This window comes from Mytilus trossulus, chromosome 3, assembly GCF_036588685.1.
Source record: "Mytilus trossulus isolate FHL-02 chromosome 3, PNRI_Mtr1.1.1.hap1, whole genome shotgun sequence".
In the NCBI taxonomy this organism is placed as follows: domain Eukaryota; kingdom Metazoa; phylum Mollusca; class Bivalvia; order Mytilida; family Mytilidae; genus Mytilus; species Mytilus trossulus.
Genome location: NC_086375.1, coordinates 49,277,727 through 49,303,594, shown reverse-complemented (window position 1 = coordinate 49,303,594; position 25,868 = coordinate 49,277,727). Strand labels below are relative to the sequence as shown.

Below are 25,868 nucleotides of genomic sequence, written 5' to 3'. Positions count from 1 at the left end.
ATTTATTTTTGTGGGTACCAATTTTCATGCTTTTAAGAAAACTTGCATATATGTGGATATTTATGTCTGTGGTTTAAGCAATGTCTGCATACTTTCCCTTAGAAAAGTTGTAAAATGTTGGAACATTCAAATTTGTGGTTCCATAAATATTGTACCCAAGAAAATGGGTATGCAACAATTATTAATGAATCCACATACATGTACAGCATATAGATAAATTGGTGAAAATGATGCAGCATATGAATTTAAATTGAAATATTTAGGTTTCCTTAGTTTATTTATTTTGGCAGTTAAATATTCTTAGATACTTATAAGTTTACATATTTGTAAGATGTAACAGTGAAAGACATGTAGAAACTTGATGCTTAACTTTTTAAAAGTTTTTAAAAATAATATGTTCATTTTAGATCCCACTGAAGGTTTAGAAGGATTGAAACAGCAGAAGAAACCTAAATCACACAAACCTGCCAAAGGACAAACTTCACCAGCAAGACTGGGGAGTTTACAGTGTCCAACTTGCAGCAAAACTTTTACAAATTCTAGTGCCTTGGCCAAACACAGATTAACACATAGTGATGAAAGGAAATATGTTTGTAATCTTTGCCAGAAAGCCTTTAAAAGACAGGATCATTTGTAAGTTACAATACAACTCAACTTTAGTTTAGCAAGAATTTATAAAAAAAAATATATACATATCAGCATCCTGTATCCAGGTAAAAAGTTAGCCTTTCAAAATAAAGAATACTAGATTCAATTTCTTCTGAGTAAGATGTTAACAGTGATTCACATGGTAATTAATAATTTTTATAAAACTAAAAAATTACGAATTTACACTAGAACTCAGTCTGTCTGATTCTTTAGTCATCTTCTTCTTAAACATCTTTGCTGTCTTCTGTCTACCCCTTGTAAATGGCTTAGACGTCTTCAGAAGGTAACCAAATTGATGTCTATATGATCTGATATATACATGTAGAAATAATCAGTATTTATTCTTTGTTAGGAATGGTCATTTGATGACTCACAGAGAAAAGAAACCTTATGAATGTACTGTAGATAATTGTACGAAGAGTTACTGTGATGCAAGGTCACTGCGACGTCACCTAGAAAATCACCACAACCAGACTCCCGAACAGATACATGGAGCCATTGCATTGGTAGCTTCCAATGCTGCTGCTGTTATTGCTGCTGCTGCGGCTACAAACTCTGCTCAGAATAAGGCAGCCCAGGTCAATGTTTCCACTACTGGAAACACTGTTCCCATTATGGCTAGTTCTATAGTATCCAATGAGAGCTCTCAGGGCAGTGACATCAAACCATTATCATTCAGCAGTGGTGATTCAACACCAGTTACTAGTCCTGTCTATGGTGATCAGCCATTATTTCCTATAGTTCAATCTCCAGCAGGCAGCATGGAAAACCAGGTACTATACTCATTTTTATAAATTCTGTAAATTTTAAAATTTAGGAGTTATCTATCTTTATAAATTTATGCCTTTTAGTCTTGTATTGAGACTTGAAAAAAACTTCTGCAAAACATTGTCAGGACAACTAAGTACATTGCAAGTAAACTTTTGATGAAAAGGATTTTTATTGACTTCCCTGTAAGAAAATCTGAATGCCAGCAGGGTTATTAGTGAATGTTGCATGTTTATAAGTTGGGGGTCACTGTAGATAGAAAACTATTTGAATAATTAAAAAAAATAAGGACACCCTCTACCTTGGATGAGTGGAACCGTAGATTAGTTGATTACTTTTGTCCAGTCTATTCTACTAAACTGGGTTTAAATGTTCTAGCACTATTTTAACATGTTATGAATATTTGTATAATTTTATTTATGCATCAACTTGTTCTTTTCCAGATAATTACAAAACAGACAGCTACTGCTAAAGTGCGGACTTTATCAGAAGAAGAATCAGTAGGACAAAAAGTACAAATGTTACTGGACCAGGCTGCTGCTGCTTCACAGACCAACACGGATGAGACCATCACACTTCACAGTGCTCAGGGCAATCAGACAGTTACTATATCGGCTGACAATTTACCACAAACCATAGCCATTGAGTCAAGTAATGTGTTAATGAAACACATGCAACCAGGAAGACAGTGGCAAGACCAGGTAAATATTTATGAATCATATTAAACCTGTATTTCCCTTATTGCAGATTGTGACAAGTAATCATTATGAAACAGTGGTTATATGCTTCTATGTGTTTAACATGTAAATGATTAGAATTATGCCCTAAAACAATTTGATTTTGCACACAAAAATGTCAATATGTTGGGTGCAAGAGGTGAATATTCTATGAATTGTAATAGTTATTAACAGAATTAGTTTATGATTATTCTAATATATATTCACTTATCAGTTATGGAAAAACTTCAGAAACCTGCTTTTACTGTTTTATGACTTCTATTTTCCTAAGGGGAAATCAATGACAGAGTTACGTTCATCTTTCTTCAGGAATATCCTTTACTGATCTGTACTATGGATGTTATTTGACTTCGTAATTTGGCATTTCAGATATAAACATACTCAGCTTAATTGCATAATTTTGTCTGACAATTAGACTATGCAAATAACCAGAATTAACTTATATAACTCGGAACACTTTAGTTCCTTTAAAACAAATGCCTGTACTTTCCCTAGTAATATGTATTGGTCCCTTTTGTCCTTTCTAAATCACACTTACTGAAAATAAGATTCAGCTTTGCTACTATAAATTCTTGATCTGTAATAACACCCTTCTCTTAAAAATCTAATAATTATTATATTTTAGAAATGTATTAAGACATTTTAGAAATGTATTAAGACACATCATATGCTATTCACTATCAAAACTTTTGTCTTTGTCTTGGTTAATATTTCATATTACATCTAAGATCATTTATAAACTATTGTTGACCATAGTAAAAATTAATTCTTTCATATATATTTTATTTCAGAATGTTAAAATAAACAGCGTTCAAAGTGCCCATTCAAGCTCTCCAAGAAGTGGAGAACCTTCACCAGGCTATTTGCAGCAAGTTAGTCCAATTAGTCCTGTCCCTAATACACAGTTGACACCTTCAAGTCCAGTGACGCAGCCACATCCTCAACAAAGATCATGGAATACAACTGTTTCCCCTGCAAATGTGGATAAAAATGGGTATGGTCTTAAGTAGTTGTTTATAGATATTATTTTTCTATTTATTCCCTCACACAACAGGAAGGGTTATATAGGTTGACTGCTGTCCAGGAAGCTTACTGTCCTTAATCTATTTCTGTAACATTTTTCAAGACAGGTACTATTCATACCACCTTTATTTATTGAAATAAGCTTCATTTGTTGATGCAACACTGTAACACGTTTTCCTATTCCTTCAATATTCTTCTTCCTGTATGTTAACATGTAGTGTATATCCTTGTTATAATGTCATGCATATATTTGAAAGTTTCATCGCACTAAATCAACAATATTGAGCATGGTGCAATTATTGAGAAATGATTCAGAACTTCTTGTACATCTTGTATAACATGTTTACAAAGCACCTTTACAAAAACTACCTGTGTATTTATTCAATACCTTTGATTTCCTGAAATAAAAAAAGGTCAAAATAAAGGTCTATTTGATAAACTATATCAATTGTAACATATGGGAAAAATCAATACAGCCACCATTCATAGAAAGTAAAAGATATATCGTAAGTTTTTCAGATAAGCTAGTAATGATTTTTTAGTTAGCAGGTAGTTTTGTAATGTTTTATCCATGCTAATTAGTACACATTAAGTACCTTGCATATGTCACTGAAATTAATCCTAGGTTGACATAGAAATTGTGTTTTGTTTGTTGTTTAGATGAGATTTCCTTCATAAAAGTAAATAAAAGTCTGAGATTAGTCAATTTCAAATTTGTCATTAGAAAAAAAAAGAAATTAAAAACAGATCATCAAGTATAATGTTTTTTATTTCAGGGAGAAAGTTACATGCAATGGCTGTTTTCACAAATTTAGATTTATTTGTCAATTCTTGGGTTAAAAATTGGTTTATTGTACTGGAAATTGAAGAAAATATCCATTTTTAGAGAATTTGATATTTAGGACCTTTTTCAATCATTCTTTTAAATGTAATACAGACAAAAATTTCTACACAAAAACAAATGATGGCCCGATTTCTTCTGTGATAAATGTTTAATTCTTCAATTTATTGCTTTTCTTTACAGAGAGGAAGTTAAACCAGCAGAATGCACAATATGTGAAAGAACATTTAAAAATGTACAAGCTTTAAATGGTCATATGCGATGTCATGGAGGATATTTCAAAAAAGTATAAATGCATAATGTTTAAATTCATTTGTGAATAACCATTTTACTCAAAAACATAGGTTATCTCATTTTTATGCCCCACCTACGATAGTAGAGGGGCATTATGTTTTCTGGTCTGTGCGTCTGTTCGTCTGTTTGTTCATTCGTCTGTCCGTCTGTCCCGCTTCAGGTTAAAGTTTTTGGATAAGGTAGTTTTTGATGAAGTTGAAGTCCAATCAACTTGAAACTTAGTACACATGTTCCTTATGATATGATCTTTCTAATTTTAAAGCCAAACTAAACTTTTGACCCCAATTTCACGGTCCACTGAACATAGAAAATAAAAGTGCATGTTTCAGGTTAAAGTTTGGTCAAGGTAGTTTTTGATGAAGTTGAAGTCCAATCAACTTGAAACTTAGTACATATGTTCCCTATGATATTATCTTTCTAATTTTAATGCCTAATTATATTTTTTATCCAATTTCATGGTCCATTGAACATGGAAAATGATAGTGCGAGTGGGGCATCCGTGTACTTTGGACACATTCTTGTTTCAATTAAGTAATCTATTTGAGACTATATATTAACCTAATTGGATCTTCCTTTCACCAACTTAGCAAATGGTGAAATTCAATTGCGTTATTTTAAAGGAAATTTTATTAGCAACTCATTGAAGGACCTTTAGACTTCAATTGTTTTTATTTTAGTTGAATTTTGAACAAGCAAATAAGGTGTTGCATTAAAGCTCTATGATTATTTTTATTAATATATGTAAAGCTTATTCAAAACATTTCCTGATTTTATTTCATAGGAACCAAAGGAAGATAAAAAGACCAAAAAGAATTCCAAGGAGATGGCACCTCCCAAATCAGTGGCACCCAAGGGAAATAAATTGATAGCCAGTATGCCTCACCCTTCACCATTAGACAAAGTAGGATCACCACAGTCAGGACAAGGTTATTATCACATATTTGTATATAAAACATTAAAGAATGAACTTTAGGCAATCAGTGAACCTTTGAGGACCTGTAGAAATCATCAATTTCATACTATAAAAGCGTAATTTAGATTAATACAGCAGAGTTCAACCAAAAGAAAATTTGATTTGCTAAATCATTTGAATATGTAAGGCCATTGGACAGGAATATTAATTGGCTATGATTTTACAACCAAATCTAAAAAATGTTTATACAATAGATATGAATAACTTCCACAATACAGACAAACCCATGAGCACTTGTATCAAATTAGTTTTGCTTTATAGTATCATACCATTAGACCACTGGTCATCATTTCGGTAAATTAAAATAATGAGGTTTGGATATATTGAATATTCATATTATTTAACAATAACTTGAATGATAACTTTTTCAGGTTCTGCTTATGGAAGCCAGTTACAGTCCCCTGTATCAGGAGATTCACCAGTAGGGATGGACGGGTCAGCTATGGTCCTACAACAGTTTGGATTGGATCAGTTACAGGTTGGAGAACAATTCTGGGTAGTCATCATATTTACATTCATTGACATCATCTAACACTAAGGCCAAAAGTAAAATTTGTACTGCTTGATGTTGCCTACCTGTCCACATTAAAAGCTGCCTACCCCCCAAAAAAATGTCAAATCATTTCAGAGATTTGGTTTGCTCCAAACTTTGTTTTCTTGTCTAAAACATGTAACTTATGTTTTTGGCCAAAATAAAATCCCTACCTACCATACAAGGCACGAATAGGCAACATCTAACAAGAAAGTTTTAATATAGGCCTGATATAATAACACATTACTTATTCATCTGTTTTCATTCACTTGTCATTTTCAATACTTAAATATAACTACGTGGAAATTTATTGATTCCTGAGTAATAATGCTTATCTCTTAAAGCTGTAGAGCTATTTTGCTTTCATTATTTGTATATTAATTGCCAAATTAGGTTTTCAGATGGCCTAAGCACAATTGTTTTAACTTTCTTTGATTTAAAGATAATTTAAGACGTGGTTGGTATTTGACTAAGTATCCAATAATACTTCATTAACTTTTCAAGATCCCCTCTGAAATGACTCAGAATTTTTGTTTAAATTATCCTTTCTGCCTACAGTAACAATTTGTGGAAATCTGATCTTCAAGCTAGGTACCTTAACAGAGTAATTCTTCAGTTGATTATTTCTAAGAATGTTATCTATCTCCCCATTTGGCAAAGACCACTACATTACAAACGGGTAATACTTTAAAATGCTCATTTCAGATTATCAATAATTTGATGCAAAAAATAAACTCTTATTTAAGTCTCTTGACTCGACAGAAAGAATAAAGCAAGACATAGGTGTGGGGTCTCTGGAGGCAGTGGCATGAGATTACGTCAGTTAGAGCTAAACCACTAGGGATAGATCAATGATATTGCCTTCTCCTTTGAATCTTTCCCTGAGTATACTTGTCAAGTTTGTCGTACAGTCAGATTAAGATGAAACACTCAAGTCATTGATTTGGGAAACACTGATTTCCATGACAGTTTGAGACTTTCTGTTTTGGATTTCTGTAATTTTGTTATTTTACTTTTTTACATGGAGCTTATATGGCCACGTTCCCTCATCATGGGTCATTAAACTTTAAAACTTTTGCTTTATAGTTAACATATTTAAGTGGCATTTGGTATGCAGTTGTATAAGGTTATTTTTTCTCTCACCTTCTTTTGTGGTTCCTTAATTTGGATGATTTTGATAGTGTTCATGTTGAAGATTGCTATTTCAATATCAACATGCATTATTCTATCAAAATTACATAAGGTGCATATCACTGTGTCAACATCCTATTGTATTTTGGTATTTATGGATTTATTTAATTCATTTCTATATATATTTAGCAACAGATTCAGATACATCAGCAACAGATGCAAGGGGAACAACTCCAGCAGCAACTTCAGCAACAATTAAAGGGACTTCAGATGGAACAGACTAATGTAGAGGTCAAGATACAGCAACTTAAAGATCAACTGCAACAACAGAATCAACAGCTTACACAGAAACAGGTCAGACAGCAAATGGTAATCAGATACTGAACAAAATAAATAATCTTTTTCATGCTGTTCACAAATGTAACATTTTTTTAGATGCAACCTTTGAATTGAAAAAAAAAAATCCTGAATATAATTGTTGGCATGATGCAATGTAAAATATTGGTTTACACATAAACTTAAGTTCATACTGTGTTTAATACTAAAAGGAGATGCTATTACATTAACACTTTTTATGTTAAGGTTTTTAGAAAAAAATCCTACTCAGAAAATAATTCTAGGTTTAGAAACTAGTTTTTTCTCACCTATTTTAAGCCGTTGAATTGGTCAAACGAGGAATATACCAAAAATAATAGATGTAAATCGTGTAAACTAGAGATCAATAAACAAAACAATAAAGTATATGTGAAAACATGTAGGTTTACAGTAGTATGATAATTGACAATTTATTTTAAAAGGAACAGACCATGCAACAGGAACTACAACTTCAGTCGGCCCTTCAACAACAGATACAACAGCTACAACTACAGAACACCCAACAGCTCAAGCAACAGGAGGCACAGAATATTCTTCTGGGATTAACCCAGGAAAGCCACAATATGAAACAAGAACACCTTTTACAGGATCAGAAAATGGCACTTCCACAGGATACAGACATGTCAATTCTCGCTAATCTACAACACCCTACAGGGTCACAATTATTACAAGCCTTTCAACATAACCTTGCTGCTAAACAGGAAGCTGATAGGCAGTTATATGATATACAAGCTATTTTAAAACAGGAAGCAGAAAATCAGGTTAATACTCAACAAAATAGAAAACAGCCAATCAGTAAAGAAGATATGGAAAAACATCTGATACAAAGACTGTTCTTACAAGGTGGCAATCCTTCCACAGAGGTAGCTGTCTCTTTACAGGTACTACACTTCTTTAACTCTTTCCTCCATGGAATTATATTTTTACATACTTGAATCGCATAGGACTTTTTCTTCAAAAAAAAAAATCATCTGAGTTAAAGAACTACTGATGGAAGTCCACAACACTTTAAATACAATATAGTTGTGTTTATTTTTATGAAAAATAAGCAAATCATTCAATATAGGTGGTATGGGTGTCTTTCGCCTTCTTGGATTGTAAAAAACAGAGAATCTAAGGTCCATATTTTATATCAAGTTAGCAAAATTTGATGCAGGAATACAGATTTTTAATGTGAATTTTCATTTCAAAGAACCAATTTATAAGAATATAACTTATAAACATTAATATTTTTACAAGTGTAGATTATTTTTTTTTAATTTTTTTTAATATTTTCAAATTGGCAATTTAAGGGGAGGTAACTCTAAAACAGTGCATTTTCTGAAGGATTCTACATGAAATTTTCCTATTTTGTCTTTTAGCCGGAAAAAACGTACGGTGACCCTATCTTTTCTTTTGATATTCTCAAAGCATTGTCTGAAAGCAATCTTTTCCTAATTTATTTTACAATTCTATCATTTTGTTTAGTTTCTATTCACAAAATGTTGTTTTTTCCTGTATAATCCATACAAAATTTGTCATTTTGTCACAACCTGTATCTTGAGAAAATGCACGGTGACCTATCATTTTTAAAATATTTTTGAACATGTATCAATAGATACTACATTCATTGACATTTTGACAAAGTATGAACAAATTCTATCATTTTTATTTTAGACTCTTATACCACCTTAAAGTTATTATTTGGTGTAAAATTTTAATTAAACAAAAATGTTGCGAAATAATGTTACAAAATGTATCGTCTTAACTACACTACAATAATAACAAACACGAAGCAATGCATTTAGCCGTGCAGACTAACAGAGCCGGCGTTAAATGTATATTTTATATTATAAATCATGACATATATGAAATACAAATACATTCTAAATGAGGTACACAGAAAGAATAAACGTCTGAAACAAGTTTACTCTGAATCAATAAGAGCCTATATCTCTATGTATGTATATATATCCGTCTTTAACGTAACCTCGCCGCCCAGGAAAAACCATCAGAAAACTTTATTAAAGAAAATTGATATGGAAACCTGTGTTCGGAGCAAGTGCAAGGCACGCCTCGGGACATTGATGCCAAACTACATCACAAGAAAAAACAGCAAATTAATATACAATATCAAATATTATGAAACATTGAAGTTAAGTGTTGAACGTCTGCGGCTAGAATGATTTTCAAACCCAAAAAAATTTAAAACCCGCTTTCACCTCATTAACATAAGAATACTTATTGACACAATCCAAATGATTGGTCCATGTATCCACGTGTACAACTACACATAACAAAAACCCGCCAAAAAATATATACCGTTCTTATAAAACGTTCCTTTTAGACAACATTTTCCCGCTATACTCCGGAACGCGGGAAAATACATTTCTTTGGCACCTTATCTAGATGACATCATTAGTATGCTTCTGATGTCAAATGTAAACACTGAGTTTTCCAGAATTTAAGATATCGTCTTATGTTAAATTTGGACAGGTAAATAAAGTATTTTACACTGAATATCATCCAATCAGAACCCTTCAAACAAAATATTTGCATGAGAATTAAAATATTCTACTTGCTAGTTCATGGATGTATACTAAAAATAAATTCAGACCCTGTTTACATCTGCTGTCTATTTTGTTTAGGTTAAAGAAACCAATATTTTCTAAATACTGGTACTACAAATACTTCAATCTTCAGGAAACATGAGACTTTGTGTAAATTTTGTTGTGATGAATCATTGTTTATTGTGCTGAAATCAGATGCTTGATCTTTATTATTGGCTATTTTATCAGCAGCAAATTGAGCAACAGAAAGCCAGTCTTCCTCCCACATCTCAGCCACAGCATGTAAATAGTATACTGTTGGAAAAGATGAAACAGAAACAACAGCAAGAGAGACAGCAGCAACAGATGTTAAAGACAATACAACAACAGCCATATAACCCTGGACAGTTACCTACTCTGATACATCATCATCCTCAGGTGAAAGAAGAAACCAAAATAGATACTGCTTCCGTCCCTACTTCTCAGGTGAGTTACCTGTCCTTACAACTGCTTCCGTCCCTACTTCTCAGGTGAGTTTTGATACTGCTTCCATCCCTATTTCTCAGGTGAGTTTCCTGTACTTACACTTCAAAGGTACAAAAATGAGAATGGAAATGGGGAATATTTCAAAGAGAAAACAAACCAATCAAAGAGCAGATAACAGCTAATGTTTCCTTCATCACAGTTTTCCCCTTCACACTTGTGCTATGCCGTGGCTGAAGTTCTATCTAGAGGTCTCTTGATTAGGTCACTGCATACATTGATCACTTGAAAAAATGGGGAATTTGTGTATGGAAAGAAAAAATTTAGATAGCAGAATATTCAAGACGATTTTGATAATATCTTGATTTTCTTTTACAAGAAAGTTCACATACTCTTTGTTTTCTACATAACTTAGACGTTTAATTATATAAATCATATTGATCTTTTTTTTAAATTTGAAGTTTCATATGACTTGAAGGTATTAACACTGGAGTAATAATGGATGTTTTACTATTTATCTTTACATTTTTCAGGTACCCAGGCCATTGCATTTACAAAGACAGGTGTCTTTTGAAGAATTGCAAAATCAGGCACAACACAGTATTGAACTAACAAGTCCTCAACAAATAACTCATCAACAACTTCAGCAATTACTTCAACAAAGGAATGACACTCTTAATAGTCCGCATTCTATAAACAATTTATCTGATTCTCATGGCATGCAACATATGGACTTATCTCCACCACCTTCCTTAACTCCAACATCAATTCAATCAAATCTACAGACAGCTATAGCTCAGATACCTCTGTTTGCATTGAAAACACCGACGGAAATGGGAAGCATGGGACATTTCAACCAACTACCACAGTCAAAGATTGTCACAACTTCTGCTGAAAGTCCTGACTTGTCACTTATCTTGGAAACAATCGACAATGATCAAAAGACTTCATTGTCAAATGCTAAAACTTTACCTCAACATTCACAGCTAAATCAAGATAATTTATGGACAGCCCTACCTAACATGCCTAAAACTTATCATGGACATTTGACTGATGCAAGAAAATCAACTGTGAATTATTCTCAGATATATAATGATAAGGTGCCATATTTAGATTCTGCTTTACATAAAATGGGAACTGATCCCCCATTGTATAAACCTGAGGCCAGGAAACTTGAGAAGGCAGCTGAACAAAACCCTTTTGCATTCCCTATTGGGAATGGGGCTCAAAATGACTTTGCACATCCTGACACTATAAAAAATCCTAAACACCACAGACATAAACCTATCGCTAATCAGCATACAGAGTTGAAGCGTAGGCTGTCTGTGGGTAGTGAATGTGATCTGAATTCTAGTGTTTTACCAGGAATGATCAATAATAATAATAAGGGCTATAGTGCTAATAAATTCCCTTCAAATAGTGCTCAGAATATGTTATCTGTCAAACCAAGGATGAGAAGTAAATCGGGTGACGATTTTAAATATTTTAGATCTAAAAGTGAAGATCATACATTCATGAGACCGAGAAGTCAAACGGAGGAATGTTTATGGAAATACAAACAAAAATCTGAGGATTCATGGGATCAGGCTTTGTCGAAGTCAGATGGTGCTGGACTGTTTAGAAATCCTAATTCACTCACAACTCCTGTTCATTTACGAATGAAACGTAAGCATCGCCCAGCACCGTTATTCATTCCTAGACATGGGTCACTACATGGTGGATTCCAGAGTAGATTACGTTCTCCAAGAGTCTTAACAGCTAGTGAACACAAGGGTAATACACCGCCTCCTTACACTCCACCACCAATGTTGAGTCCGATACGTAGTGGTTCGGGATTGTTCTGGACTATACAGAAACCACCAATGACACCCATGACAGCTCCTCTTACTCCAAGGACTAGCATTCTAAGCATGTCCAGAAGTAAGTTAAATTTTATATTCAATTTTATGGAACTTCTATTTTTAATACAACAAAGTACTTCAATCCATATTTATTAAATATGATATTAAAAATGATTGTGTTTAATATGATTGTCTTGAATATGCTTGAAACATTTGCCACTGTATATTCCGCAACAAGCAGTCAAATAAATAAATCCTGCGAGTAATGTTATACCAGTACATCATGTACATAGAAATAACTTGCATCTCATGAAATATGATTTCAAATTAAATTTGACTATGTACAATGTTTTTCTGATTGTGCAGATTAAAGAAGAAAATGTTTTAACAGCATGAACAGTAAATGGTATTCTGGTTATACATATACATTCAACATTTACCAAATAACATGATAAAGTCACTTTATATTGTTAACTTTTACTCTAACAAAGCATTTACGAAGTACAAGAAAATTTCATTGTCGCCTTCAATTGATAATATTGCAGCCCAATTTTCTGTCAGTTTTTCACATTTTACTTATAATATAACATAATAAGTTCATCCATGAAACCTTTACCTAACTAGTACCATTCTGTAGCATGGGATTAAAGGTCTTTTATGACAATATAACAAGAATGTTTAGTTAATATATATACAGAAGCCTATAATCAGAAATACTTTTTTTTTAAAATAGATAGCAGTATTGGAAGTGCTCAACCAGATGTTTCCAAGCAAGAGCTACCAGATGATGAAGAACCACCAGAAACTGATATTCTACCGTAAGTTAGAAAATAAAAGATGAATATGAATAGTTGTAATGAGTGCCAATGAGACAACTCTTCATCCAAGTCACAATGTATAAAAAGTTAACAATTATAGGTAAAAGTATACCCGTCAACACAGAACCTTTGCTCACACCAAGGAAGGTTAACTACATAAAAAGATTTCATGAAATAAGTTATAACATTAAAAAAATACTTGCATATAAACATGTATAAACAAAATATTTTTGTCCTTATTTTCATTTTCTGTATATTGTGCAATTTTTAGATAATTAAGGTTTAAGAACAGAACAAATTATTCTCAGTCATGATTGTATATGAGCATATTTTTTATCTGTTATTATGCACAGACATTCTATGTTTTTTGTAGACATGTAAATATTGGATCTCAGTACCAAGCAGAGATTCCACCATTTAACAGTAAGTTTATATTCAGCCTGTCTGACATTTGTCAAATGCAACAGAAGCTATCAATTCACTCAAAAATGAAAGTTTTCATCTCTTTATCTTCAAGTCAATAAATTAGAAAATTTTCTGATATCAAACTGTTGTTCTTGTACTTTAATTTAAATAAGGTGGAATATTTTGAGAGATAAAATGAAAAAAAAATGTAAATTAGCAGATTGTTAAACATCAAATGAGTAGGGAAAAGCCTATAGGACTATGACACAGAGACACTGATATGATTTTAAACTAAGCTTTTTACAATAAATTGATCTATACATGAAATGATCAAATTTGCCATTTATATACAGGTCGTAAAAAAGAGGCATTACATTGTGTATCCAAAGAAGATTTGGTGTTTGATCCTGAAAAAATTAAGGACTGTTCTGATAATGAAGGTAAGTCGGGTAGAAGGATTTATTTAGCAAATTGAATCAGCTTTAAAATTAACTCCAAATTCTTCATATAATGTGGATTCAGTTATTGTCGTGGGTATTAATTTTTTGTGGATAGAGGAAAACTTGCATTTTCTTTGGAATTTGATTTTGTGGTTTTGACAATCTTTGCATACAGAGCCTATAGAAAAATTTGTAATTCATAGAACATTTGAATTTGTGGTTCACCACAAGACCATAGAAAATTGGTATCCCATGAATAATAATGAATCCACAGTAGTAAAATCAATATGATCAAAATACTCCTATTGTTTGATAATGTCAGTCTTGGATAATGATAGCATAGTAAAGTGCAAAGTTATCACAGGCATTCTATTAAAAGAGAGGCAGAGGATACCAAAGGGATATTCAAAAGTTTAAAATAAACTGACAACGAAATGACAAAAAAGAAGAGACTAAAAGACAAAACACATATATATACAAAACACAACATAGAAAACTAAAGACTGAGCAAATACAAACCCAACCAAAAATCGGGGCAGATCTCAGGTTCTCTGGAAGGTTAAGTAGACCTTGCTCCATATACGTCACCTGTCATATTGCTGATATATCTACAAGTCTCGTGAAAAGTTTAATTCAGTAAGTCATGTAAGTCTATGAGAAAAAAACATCATTGAGTCTTGTACTGCAGACTTCTTAAATTAGCTAATGATGTTCCAATGTTATGTATTTTAAAGAATTAACACCAGCTTAATTCCAATAGGTTTTGTGAAGAGTTTAAAATGTTGGTTTGTTTTTCAGTGCAATATTTTCAAGAGTTTGCCAATAGTGCAGCAATTAGGGGTAATGGTTGTAATACAGAATATGCTCTCCATTTACTTCACTTGGCAAAGGGCAATATACAGGTATATATAGTTAGAGTTTTGTCTTCAATGTAATATTAGTCAGTCAAAATTCAAGGAAAAGACACTATGCTTGAAGCATCAAGAGGTTAATAATAGAAGACTTAATAGTTCTACAACTTACAGAAATTACTTGAAAAAATGTCTGGTTATTATACCATGTGCTGTCTAAGACTGGTAAAAAAAACTTCAATGAAAACCATATTTTTCATCAAATGTAGTCAAATCATATGCATCTTCTCCTCCTTTTCACAGTCAATTATAATGATAATGATGTAGATCAGTTAAAATGAAAATTCAAATTCAACAATAAACAGTTGAAAGCAATTATTCAACATTTCCTATATTAAAAGCATGCCAAAAGAAGAAGGTCAGGTAAGGGCTGATTTTGGCCTCAAATTTCAAGTTCTGACGAAAGATTTTAGACACTTTTTAAACACTAAAATGTCTATTCCAATTGATTCCATTGGTTTCAGTGAAAGATTTTAACTGTTTTAGTCATTAAAAAACGCTTTGATTCAAGCTTCAATATGAGAGATCTATCAAATATGCCAAAAACGTTACTTTTTAGATGGTTTTTGTCAAAAAAGAAAATGGCCGCATCCGTGTTTATCCTCAATTTTTATACACCTGTCATTTAGACGGGACGTATTATGGTATACTGTTGTCTGTCCGTCTGTCCGTCTGTCTGTCCGTCTGTCTGTCCGTCCGCTGTCCACACTTCGGACAATAACTCAAAAACACTTTCACCAATTTCCATGAAACTTTGGTGAATTGTTTATATCTATTGACTTAAGCTCCCTTTCGTTTTTTTTTTTAATTTCAGATTTTAAGTTTGGATTTATGAGGCTTTATTCATAAAAAAGGGGGGATTTTCAACACTTAGGACAATAACTCAAAAAGGCTTTCACCAATGTCCATGAAACTTTGGTGAATTGTTTATATATCTATTGATGTAAGCTCCCTTTCAATTTTTATAAATTTCAGATTTAAAGTTTTTGATTTATGGGGCTTTATTCATAAAAAAAAGGGGGATTTTTAACACTTCGGACAATAACTCAAAAAGGCTTTCACCAATGCCCATGAAACTTTGGTGAATTGTTTATATCTATTGATGTAAGCTCCCTTTCAATTTTTTTCAATTTCTGATTTTAAGTTTTTGATTTATGGGGCTTTATTCATAAAAAAAGGGGGATTTTTAACACTTCGGACAATAACTCAAAAAGGCTTTCACCAATGTCCATGAAGCTTTGGTGAATTGTTTATATCTATTTATGTAAGCTCCCTTTCAATTTTTATAAATTTCAGATTTTACATTTCTGTGTTATGAATTTTTATGCTTAAAAAAGGGGGAATTTTCCAATTTTGGGACAATACATTTAAAGCATTAAAGACAAGTTAAAAGAGCAACGGGCGTATCATGCGCTAAAGTGCAGCCCTTTATTATATATATTATGTATCATCATCAAATACAACTTACATTTCAATATTATGAATGAACACGAATGCGGCCACTTTCATTTAAGACGGAAACTGTCTAAAATTTAGCTAAAAGGCCAAAATTGTGAAGATTTCAGTAATTTAGCATGACTTAATGATGCTAGTATCCAATATATGTGCACTGTATTGTCAAAAACAGCCCATATTTATGTAGCAGAAGCATTCTACTTTCGAATAAATAGCTTAAAGATTACATTTTCACAATTTTGTAAAACTGCTATATTTTGGGGCCAAAAAGAGGTCTTACTGAACCTACTCCTTTCTTAATTTACAATGTATGTTTTCTTTTCCTGTAGAATGCCATGCTGATGTTAATGGAAACTATTAAAGAATTACCTGCTCACCATACATTACTATCTTTTACATATCAAGGTACGAACATATTTCAGATTCAATGTATATTTAGAAAAATAATTCTTAGTAGTTTTTATGTTTTGCATGTTTTTACATGATACAATTTACTGTCTTAATATTGCCTACAGCCATATTGTGGTCACCTGACCTTGACCTCTTTTGAATGCTTCAGTGATCAGGTTAGGTTTCAGGATTGTATCTTAATCATTGTAACTATTCATGATATCTCAACGCTTTTTGTATGTACCAACAGTAACGACATCTGTTATGTAGTTTTGGCATTAATATCATGCTGGATTTGTCAAGTTATCTTTTCAGTGGTAGGTTTGATTCTCAGGATTAAACTTGGTAACATTATAATTTATAATTTCTGTGCTGAGTTTCTAGAATAAGGCCTTTCATAGGTAGCAATGCATGACAGGTCAACACTATTTGTGATTTATTTTTAAAGGATACATGTATGTCTGACATGTAATGTGGCATCTGCCTCCTTTTTATGTGGTCAGGTTTTCTTGATAAGATCTGTTTGTCAGCAATGTCTGACATATAACACGTGGTCTTGACCTAATTTTTATGTTCCATTTGTCTGATTTCATATGAAGTCTGTGTATCGAGATTGAATATGCACTTGTAGATGAAGTTGATGAACAAGTCCATTTGAACTTGACATGATCATACCAGTATAGATATTTTAATGATAGTAAGTAAAAATCCATTTCACTATATTTGTATTACAGAAAATGATGTTTGGACCACAGAGGAAGCTGAAAAATACCTTAGTGCTTTATTAAAATGTGATAAAGACTTCTTCTCTGTTTCCAAAGAAGTAAGTATTTTTGATTTGTTATCAACAAAAGTTGTTTGATTTTTTGGCTCAATCAGTACACAAATTGTCAACAATATCAGTTACTGGAGGAAGGCAATCTGGTTAACTTCAATTACAGTTATAATGCCCCAGCTACGATAGTAGAGGGGCATTACATTTTCTGGTCTTTCGTCCGTCTGTCCTGCTTCAGGTTAAAGTTTTGGTCAAGTTAGTTTTTGATGAAGTTGAAGTTTAATCAACTTGAAACTTAGTACACATGTTCCCAATGGTATGATCTTTCTAATTTTAATGACAAATTCTATTTATTACCAAATTTCAAGGTCCTTTGAACATGGAAAAGGATAGTGCAAGTGGGGCATCCTTGTACTTTGGACACATTCTTGTTTTTGCTATGTTTTAATTATTGTAAAATATTACCATGTATGTAGAAATATAGGTCAGAAAAGGAACTAAAAAACAAACCGTTTTCATTTTTTTTTTAAATCGTAAAATCATGATATCAGTTACAAGTTATTTGATTAAAAAGTATAAGAACATCAGTTCTCATAATTGGAATTTTGTAAAGTAAATTTTTACTTTGTAGATTGGAAGTAAATCTGTGAAAGAATGTATTCAGTTTTATTATTTATGGAAAAAAGTGTGTCCAGATGAACATAAACGTCTGCGCATTATGCGTAATAAACGAGAACGTGAAAGATTATATAACTTACGATCCCAGCAGCAACAACAGCAGCCGGCCACACTTCCAGAGCAGCCAGAGAATGAGATGGAGATTAATGATTATGATGAAGACTCTAGTAGTTCTACTGACATGGAGGATAATTCTGACATTATGGTATATAATTATCACCATTGAATAATACTAAAAGCTTCTACTTCCATGATAACTTCATGAAACAATTGACTGGCCTAAGTGCATCAACCTATTAATCAAAATAAAATGGATACAAAAAAAAATACCATTTTGAAAATAGGACATAAATGTTGAAACATATATTGTAAGCATGAAATTGTGATAGATAAAATAGATAGGTTTTACTGGTTTAGAAGTTTCTAAATGCAATTCAGACAAGTAATGACAAAAAATTTAATTTTAAAAGCATTTGAATTCATCTAAAACCTATTTATAATGCAATATTCAATTCCAAGCGCATTGTTTAAATATAAATTTTTTTTTGAAGGATTATAGGTTTTCATTTGTTAGTCACCCATAGAGTGTGAAATTTTACTTTTTATAATTAGTTTTCAAATAATGCATTTTTTCAAAGTTTCGAAGATGTGTTGGATTTCTTATTTTAATTTTTTTTTATAGTTATTTAACCAAATAAATTTTGGAATGTGAAATTTCAAGATTAATATGGTTTCTTTTATTTTGCAGTTAAATAATAAAGAGGACGATGCTTCATCTGTAAAATCTTCCTCATCTGTAAAATCTGTAAAAACTGTAATTACACCGACCCCAGCTTCCCGAGCTATATCACCTGCTCCTATGTTTACCTGTGATTACCCAGAATGCAATGCTGTAAGTTTAATTATTTACCTTAAAGACATGTAGCCATAATTATGTAATAAATATGATACTTAGCAAAGAACAGTTACAGTAAAAAAGAAATACTTGTTGATAACTTGCTTTATAAAAAATCTGAATTTTTAAATTCTTTTATACAAATTAAATTTGTTTTGATATTTAAAGCAATAGTATTTGTATGATAATGCTGAAACAGTTCAAGTTCCATACATAAACTGGTGATGTTAAAATAATAATGTTCTTTGAAGTCAAAAACAATATTACTGCAATGATTTGGGCTGACTATAGTGCCATCTAAAATTAATAAGAGCAATCATTCTGTCTAAAGTAGGTCATTGGAACAAAATTATAAGATTGATTATATCAATTTCTCGTGGTGCAAAAAAGTTAGTTAAGTGTTGTCCTTCAGAATGTTAGTATCTTTTAAACATCTTCTTCATCAGTGAATATGCAAGTATTTGATAATGGCTGTTCCAGAAAAAAAATATATGGTGGACTTGATGCACTTGAACTAATTTTTTATGGTTGGCAGCAGGTCACAAAGTTCTAATTGTGTTGTTTATGTATGTATGTTTATGTATTTTTAAGTAAATTCAATTGTTATGTTTTAGGCGTTTAATTCTAAGCAAGCATTAAATGGTCATATTCGAGTACATGGGGGAGGTTCAAAGAGCAATTCTCCAGCTAGAGAATACAGGCCTCCAGCAGCAAGACTTCCTAAGCCACAAGGATCACCTGCAAGTTCAGAGGATCTAAATGGAGAGGGCTTCCCATGTAAACTTTGTGGCAGGTTGGTAGTACATTTAACTATGTTTAGGGCCCAGATCAGAACCATGTTACAATGAATTCTACTAACCTCAGACAGTGATTTTTTATGAGAAAAAATGCATGTCTCAAAACATGCAATATTGAAATTTAAAAATCATATATTACATTATAAATTTCATAAACATTTAAATACTAGCTTGCTCTTCTGAAGTGATGTCATCGATCTGTATTTACTTTTCATTAATGCGGGGTTCACACATTGCCGATTATTGCTCCCGTTTGAGATCAGACAGCAATACGATATGAAAAGTGAAAAAGTCGGATTGGTATCCTCAATTATCTGGAATGTCCTATCATTGTCTGAACGCATTTGTTTTAGTTCGTAACAGATTCCTACGGATCGGGAAGGGTCCGAATAGTTCGGCATCCCGACAGTTAGGTGCGTCCTGTAACATTCGGGGCAACTCAGCCGATTTTGTCTAATCGGATTACAATCGTGGCTATGTCGTAACAGATTCTGCTGTATCGGATCGAATTCCGAACAATGTCTTGTGTATTCTGGACGGTGTCCTGTGGAACGGGAATGATCCGGAGTAATTTTTCATAGCTGTTTTTCTGCCGATTGAGTCCAGATTGCATCCAGATCTTGTCGATTGCGAACAGTTTTTTGCCGAAACTGTTCCGAAACAGTCCCGTTATTAATACGAAATTCGTCAACGATGCCCACGTCAGTGTCCCGACAATTACAGAATACAATACGATTGAGACCAGACAAAGCCGTTTGCAATGCGATAGAGCGGACCGTGATGGGATTATGTTCCGACAGTACCTGATCATCCCGAATATGCCGACAGTTTTCGAACAAATAACTTCCGTCAGCGTCGGTTCACAGTCTGGTCACTGTCTGATCTCAGTCGGATTACATTCGGTAGAGTCGGGACGCAGTCGTGACAGACTCGGTCGAATTTTACCTGGCGAAAAATACAAATCGGATTAGAAGCGGATTCAGAACGGGATTATCGGGACTTATTCGCTTAGAAACGGTTGAATATCGGTGCTTCCTGAACACTATCTGATTGTTGTCGTGATCAAATTTGTTTTTTTACAAATTTTAATTTATGTTTGAATTTCCATCCACGATTCACAGGATCTTGATCAAACTTTTAATAAATTTTAATCAGGAATGGTCCTGTCAAGAACGGTAGTAAAAATCGTGAATGTGTGACCCCAGCTTAACACATAAGGAAAACTTAAGATTGCAAAAGATAAAATGCCATTGATATTTGTAAAAAGGACGTTCATTTATTTGTGACAGAAATTTCATCCTAAGTATTAAACCAATAGAAAGAATTAGTCATATATAAAGGGACACATAGAAGGAAGATTCAGTTTTATATTGATCTTATAAAAAGTTAAATATTAGGAATTTTAATTTGGAATACAGGTGAAATAGGTCACAGTGACGAGTGCAAAAAATACTTTATTGGTTATGTTAACAATATTTATACCAGACAAAGTGGAGATTCAGTTTTCATTTCTTTTTAGGGTATTTGCAAAAGTACGTAGTAGAAGTGCTCATATGAAGAGTCATAGAATGAATGAATCAGATAAAAAACCAGTGAACAAGAAACCAGTGCCAGTACCAATGTTAGACAATATCATGCCTAAAATGTCACCTAACGGGTGACGATTGGTGCTTAATTATATTCTGTATTAGGGCTTTCTTAGAAGGCAGAAATATATTTGTATTTATAAGGCAGCTTATTAGTCGTGACTTCTAAAGAAGAAAGAATCTGTGATGTTGTAAATAAAATTTTGATCGTTTTAATGTAATGTTTGAGGGAGTCCATTCAGCAATCTTCCAGATCTCACTTTTGCATCAAATACCTCCTAATTACATAAAAATTTCTTTATGGTCATAATAGCCAGATACCTGTTCACATTCTAACTTAATTCATTTGACCTGTTTTACATAAAGTACTGAAGTTAAGGTGTTTTATGAATGACTGTTACCTCTTCTTGTTATGTTTGTTGATTTTAGCAAGATATGTTATTGCTTTTTTCTTCTTTTTTTTTTTAATCAAAAATTTTATTTTTTCCCTATTTTAAGATGAACTATAAAAGTGCTTACTTTCAGTTGTTCAGTGTTGTAGATTATTTTAAAATATTTAATAAGTTCTTACTGTACTCAAACTTAAATGACTAAAAGATTTAAGGAATGTACAAATAATCTATTCAGCTACTCATTCAGGCAGCTATGGTACTTATTGACAATTTAAGAGACCTTAAATAAAAGATTCATTCCAAGATAAGATGGTAGTTTTTACCATTGTTTACCTTTTCAGGCCAATCCATGATATAATGTTGCCTGACATGCATAAGGATGTATTAACATGGATTTACTGGCATGTGTTACTTAATTATTCTTAATGACCAGCCACAGAAAACTTAAAACAATTCTTTTTTCTATGTTGTATGCAAAAAATTAAGTTAGCATGTATTTGAATTTGGATTAGATTTAATCTAACACAATAGACAACAATTGTTATCTTTACTTTGAAAAAAAATATCAAATAGAGTCAAAGTTTATCGAGATATTTCAACTGTTTGTTAGACGTATGATGTTTTATTGAAATGGTATCAGGACTAGAGAAAATTCAGTTTCTCTTCTTTATTCTTTTAATGGTGCAAATCTTAATGTTCTGAATGGACTAGTTATGACTGAATCTAGATGAGACGTCCTTTGTTTTGTTTTAAGATTTATATTTTACCCTATTATTATACAATGTGCAATCATTTGTTATAAATGTGTAAAAATTGTTACTTCTATGTAAATTACTATCAGACAGTGCTCAAATACTGGTCTTAAAACTATATCATTGTTCATACTAAGATATGTAGATTATATATTATTACTTATATTGTAAATATTGTTGTAAATTCTCATTATTTTTTTTTTGCTTGTGATATAATGGCTTAGTATTAATTGTGATTCATGAACAAAATTTTATAAATGGTTTTCATTTTATGTAGTCAAAATTTTATATTAATGTAAAAAACCCAATTTTGTTATTGAAGAAAATAATCATATTTTATAATGAAGAATTATTGCTGTTAAGTGTATTTACATCGAGATTGTTTAGACATTTTTATCATCTACTTCTGTTATACTTACATTATATTAACAAAATGTACAGACATTGAAGCTTTGAACACAGATTAACTATCATATTTCACAAGACAATCAGATGTCAACAAGTTATATAATCCAAAACAAAATCTGTTGATTCTTTTACTCCTCTGTTATTTTTGAAATCTTCAAACTATAAGCATTTTTAGGTGGAAGATCTGCAGTTCTTCAAAAATCTGTTCTCAAATAATCTAATATTCTTGTTTTGGCAGTCAAATTCAATTGCATTAGTGTCCTTATATTGCAGTAAATATAAAGAATTTAATTGAAAAATGAACATTGAATTACTAATGCAACGTTGCTTGATCAATTTGAAGATAATTCTTATTCTTCTTGATAACAAAATGTTAGTTTCATTGTTAATAAGATATTTTGACATGCCATGGTTTCCATATACAAAGAACATGTTTTTTGGAATACAGCCATCTTGGTCATTGATAAATCAATTAAGCACAATATATATGAACTTTTTGGAGACATGCATATCAATTTGCTCTGAACGATACACTCAGGATTTCAACCCTTGACCAATGTAAAACTAATTGCCAGTCATGTGATTTAGAAGGCTAAAATAATATAAATAACTGTTACCTTATATCAAGTGTGATTTTAAAATTTTGATTTAAGTAGGAGGATTTAGTCCCTTTCCAAAAAAAGATGAAACATTTAGTTTTTGATTTGCTCATTTGCTGCTCTGTTCCAGTTTTAAATTACAATTTGTGTTGTTAAATGAAAATCCAGTCAAAAAAAATCTGTTAAGACTAAATTTAAAGGGAACTTTGACTATGTTAAGATTTATAAAAAAAATCTCCCTTCAGTTTCAGAAAAGTTTGCAGCAGACAAGAACAGGATAAAGCCTTGAATGTCATCTTTCCGTAAGAACTTTACAGGGGTATAAGGCCTCTATACCTAGATTATTTTTTTGTAATTCCCTATAGGGATATTATGTCAGAATTTTCTTAATCATGCAAATATTTCTCTTTTGACAAGATAATTATGAAGAAAATTATGTTTAAATTAAATGTTAACTTTATTCTCTTGTCAGAATAAGTAATCATGAAAAAGATATTTACACTAATTTGATTTTATTTTGTGGATGATAGAATATTTATGGAGAATTAATATAGCTATGGTGGTCTTGTACTGTTGTGTATGCTCATTTCTGTACAGAAATATAAAATGTACTAAATCGTGAATGACATTATGGGTCGTTTTCAAAATACCGGTTAAAAGGTTGTTACAATATATTGCAAAAATCTCATTGTAAAATATCCATGTATCGTCCTATTATTTTATGTCAAATTCTCATTGAAGGATATTAGGTTGTGTAACCCCAATTATTTGTTTCACGTTTTTTGTGTCGAGGTGCTGTTTTGTTAAGGCTATACTGTCTCGAGAAAGGTTTTTCTATCAGCGTAATGAAATCATTGTCACAACAAATGAGTACGATACTATTATATTCCTTACGACAATATACATTAGAATGTGTTCAGTAGTTGAAATGTATATTTCAAAATCTGGGAAAGTGGATTACAAAAAGTTATATTAGAATCAGAATTTTTCACATTCACATATGCATTATTTATTATTAAGAAAAAAATCTAGAGCTTCACAGCTTCAACAGGTTTGATTTATTTTTAAAATTGATATTATATTGGGTAGAAGAAGAAATATTACCTAGTTAACAAAGCAGGGTGTTAAATAAGTGATAAAATTGAGAGGTATAGCCATAACAAAAACATATTTTTTTGTCATGATAATTTGTATATTTACAATATACATTTTAATAGAAATAAAACCAATGATGAATACACACTTTTATAGATATTGAGAAAAAAAAATCTTTTTATATCAGAATCTTCATAATATGAGCATAATTTGAATGGGGCATTATAATTTACAGTTTGTACGGAATGGTGCTTTCTGGGAATTTTTAGGGACAAGTTCCATTGATGCACATTTTCAGATAATTGACAAAGTTTCTATTTATACTTAACCACACATAAAAATGACAAGATGTGGTATCATTACCAATGAGACAAATATTTGAACGTTAATATTTTAAAAATGTATTTACTTGAAATGAAATCAATGGGTAGAGGTTGAAGTAGTGATGCCTGTCAAATCTGAGGTTGTGAAAGTGAACCTAGTTTGTATTGAGGTGTTTAACACAGATAAATTGAAAAATATAGCCAGTTTTCTAACCTTAGGCCTTTGTTGTCCCTGTTTGCACCTGCTTCCTCCAAAAATAAAAACTGATAAAGCCAGTGTCGCTGATGGTGGCGTTCAACGCCAACTGATTGAAATCTCAATGTATGTTTTCCTAAAACAATTCAGAATTAGATTTAAATACAGTCGACTCTCGTTATCTCGAAGTCGGCCGGACCGCAGAAATATTTCGAGATACACATAGTTCGACTCAAACGAAAACTGGAAGTTTGACTGAACAAGGGACACAACTCTTGCTTAGCATGGTAAAGCTAAAATAAATCCGGGTGAATATGGGAAGGGGATCGATATTCTGGTATCAGATCGATGTATTTGTATGTCATGGTCTTTCGTTATTATAATAACATTGTTTTACTTATTCAATTGTTTCAGTTACAATTGTTTCCTATGGCTTTTACCCGAGAGAGTAATTTCCAATCGATAGTTTCGTAATTCAGGTCGTTTAAAGTTGACAAAATTGTTTATTCTTGGATACAAAAGACTTTAGAAAATTTAGATTCCTCTTCATTTTGTTTTATCTCACTCTTTCTTTTAATAAAAGAAAATACAACAAGATTAAAGACGCCGATTGAGTAGTTTTTAGGTGATCATCAGCGGAAGTCATAATCCTTACTTTATATACACCCAAGCTCATTAGTGTAAATCACAATTAATTGTTTTGTAAACATTTTAAACACTTTTTCATGAACATAAACAATGTATCACTAATTATTTATAAAAATTCTATAAAAGATAAT

General features: G+C 31.8%; 1 protein-coding gene across 3 annotated transcripts in view; it reads left to right on the top strand.

Moving 5' to 3' along the window:
• The window catches only part of LOC134711726 (uncharacterized), a 28,977-nt gene extending 3,728 nt beyond the window's left edge, over positions 1 to 25,249 (top strand). Inside the window, exons 3-23 of one of the 3 annotated variants that reach the window (XM_063572557.1) lie at positions 408 to 633; positions 1,001 to 1,421; positions 1,860 to 2,117; positions 2,945 to 3,147; positions 4,201 to 4,303; positions 5,093 to 5,237; positions 5,656 to 5,762; positions 7,137 to 7,316; positions 7,745 to 8,203; positions 10,100 to 10,336; positions 10,867 to 12,253; positions 12,908 to 12,992; positions 13,366 to 13,415; positions 13,751 to 13,837; positions 14,636 to 14,739; positions 16,533 to 16,608; positions 17,328 to 17,416; positions 18,000 to 18,251; positions 18,795 to 18,938; positions 19,556 to 19,734; positions 21,258 to 25,249. In XM_063572557.1, coding sequence (XP_063428627.1) covers positions 408 to 633; positions 1,001 to 1,421; positions 1,860 to 2,117; positions 2,945 to 3,147; positions 4,201 to 4,303; positions 5,093 to 5,237; positions 5,656 to 5,762; positions 7,137 to 7,316; positions 7,745 to 8,203; positions 10,100 to 10,336; positions 10,867 to 12,253; positions 12,908 to 12,992; positions 13,366 to 13,415; positions 13,751 to 13,837; positions 14,636 to 14,739; positions 16,533 to 16,608; positions 17,328 to 17,416; positions 18,000 to 18,251; positions 18,795 to 18,938; positions 19,556 to 19,734; positions 21,258 to 21,399 — 4,934 coding nt within the window. In that variant the 3' untranslated portion in view covers positions 21,400 to 25,249. Of the gene's footprint in view, positions 1 to 407; positions 634 to 1,000; positions 1,422 to 1,859; positions 2,118 to 2,944; positions 3,148 to 4,200; positions 4,304 to 5,092; positions 5,238 to 5,655; positions 5,781 to 7,136; positions 7,317 to 7,744; positions 8,204 to 10,099; positions 10,337 to 10,866; positions 12,254 to 12,907; positions 12,993 to 13,365; positions 13,416 to 13,750; positions 13,838 to 14,635; positions 14,740 to 16,532; positions 16,609 to 17,327; positions 17,417 to 17,999; positions 18,252 to 18,794; positions 18,939 to 19,555; positions 19,735 to 21,257 lie in introns of all 3 variants that reach the window. The other 2 variants (XM_063572555.1, XM_063572554.1) reach the window with 2 other exon arrangements.
• The last annotated feature ends 619 nt before the right edge of the window (positions 25,250 to 25,868 follow it).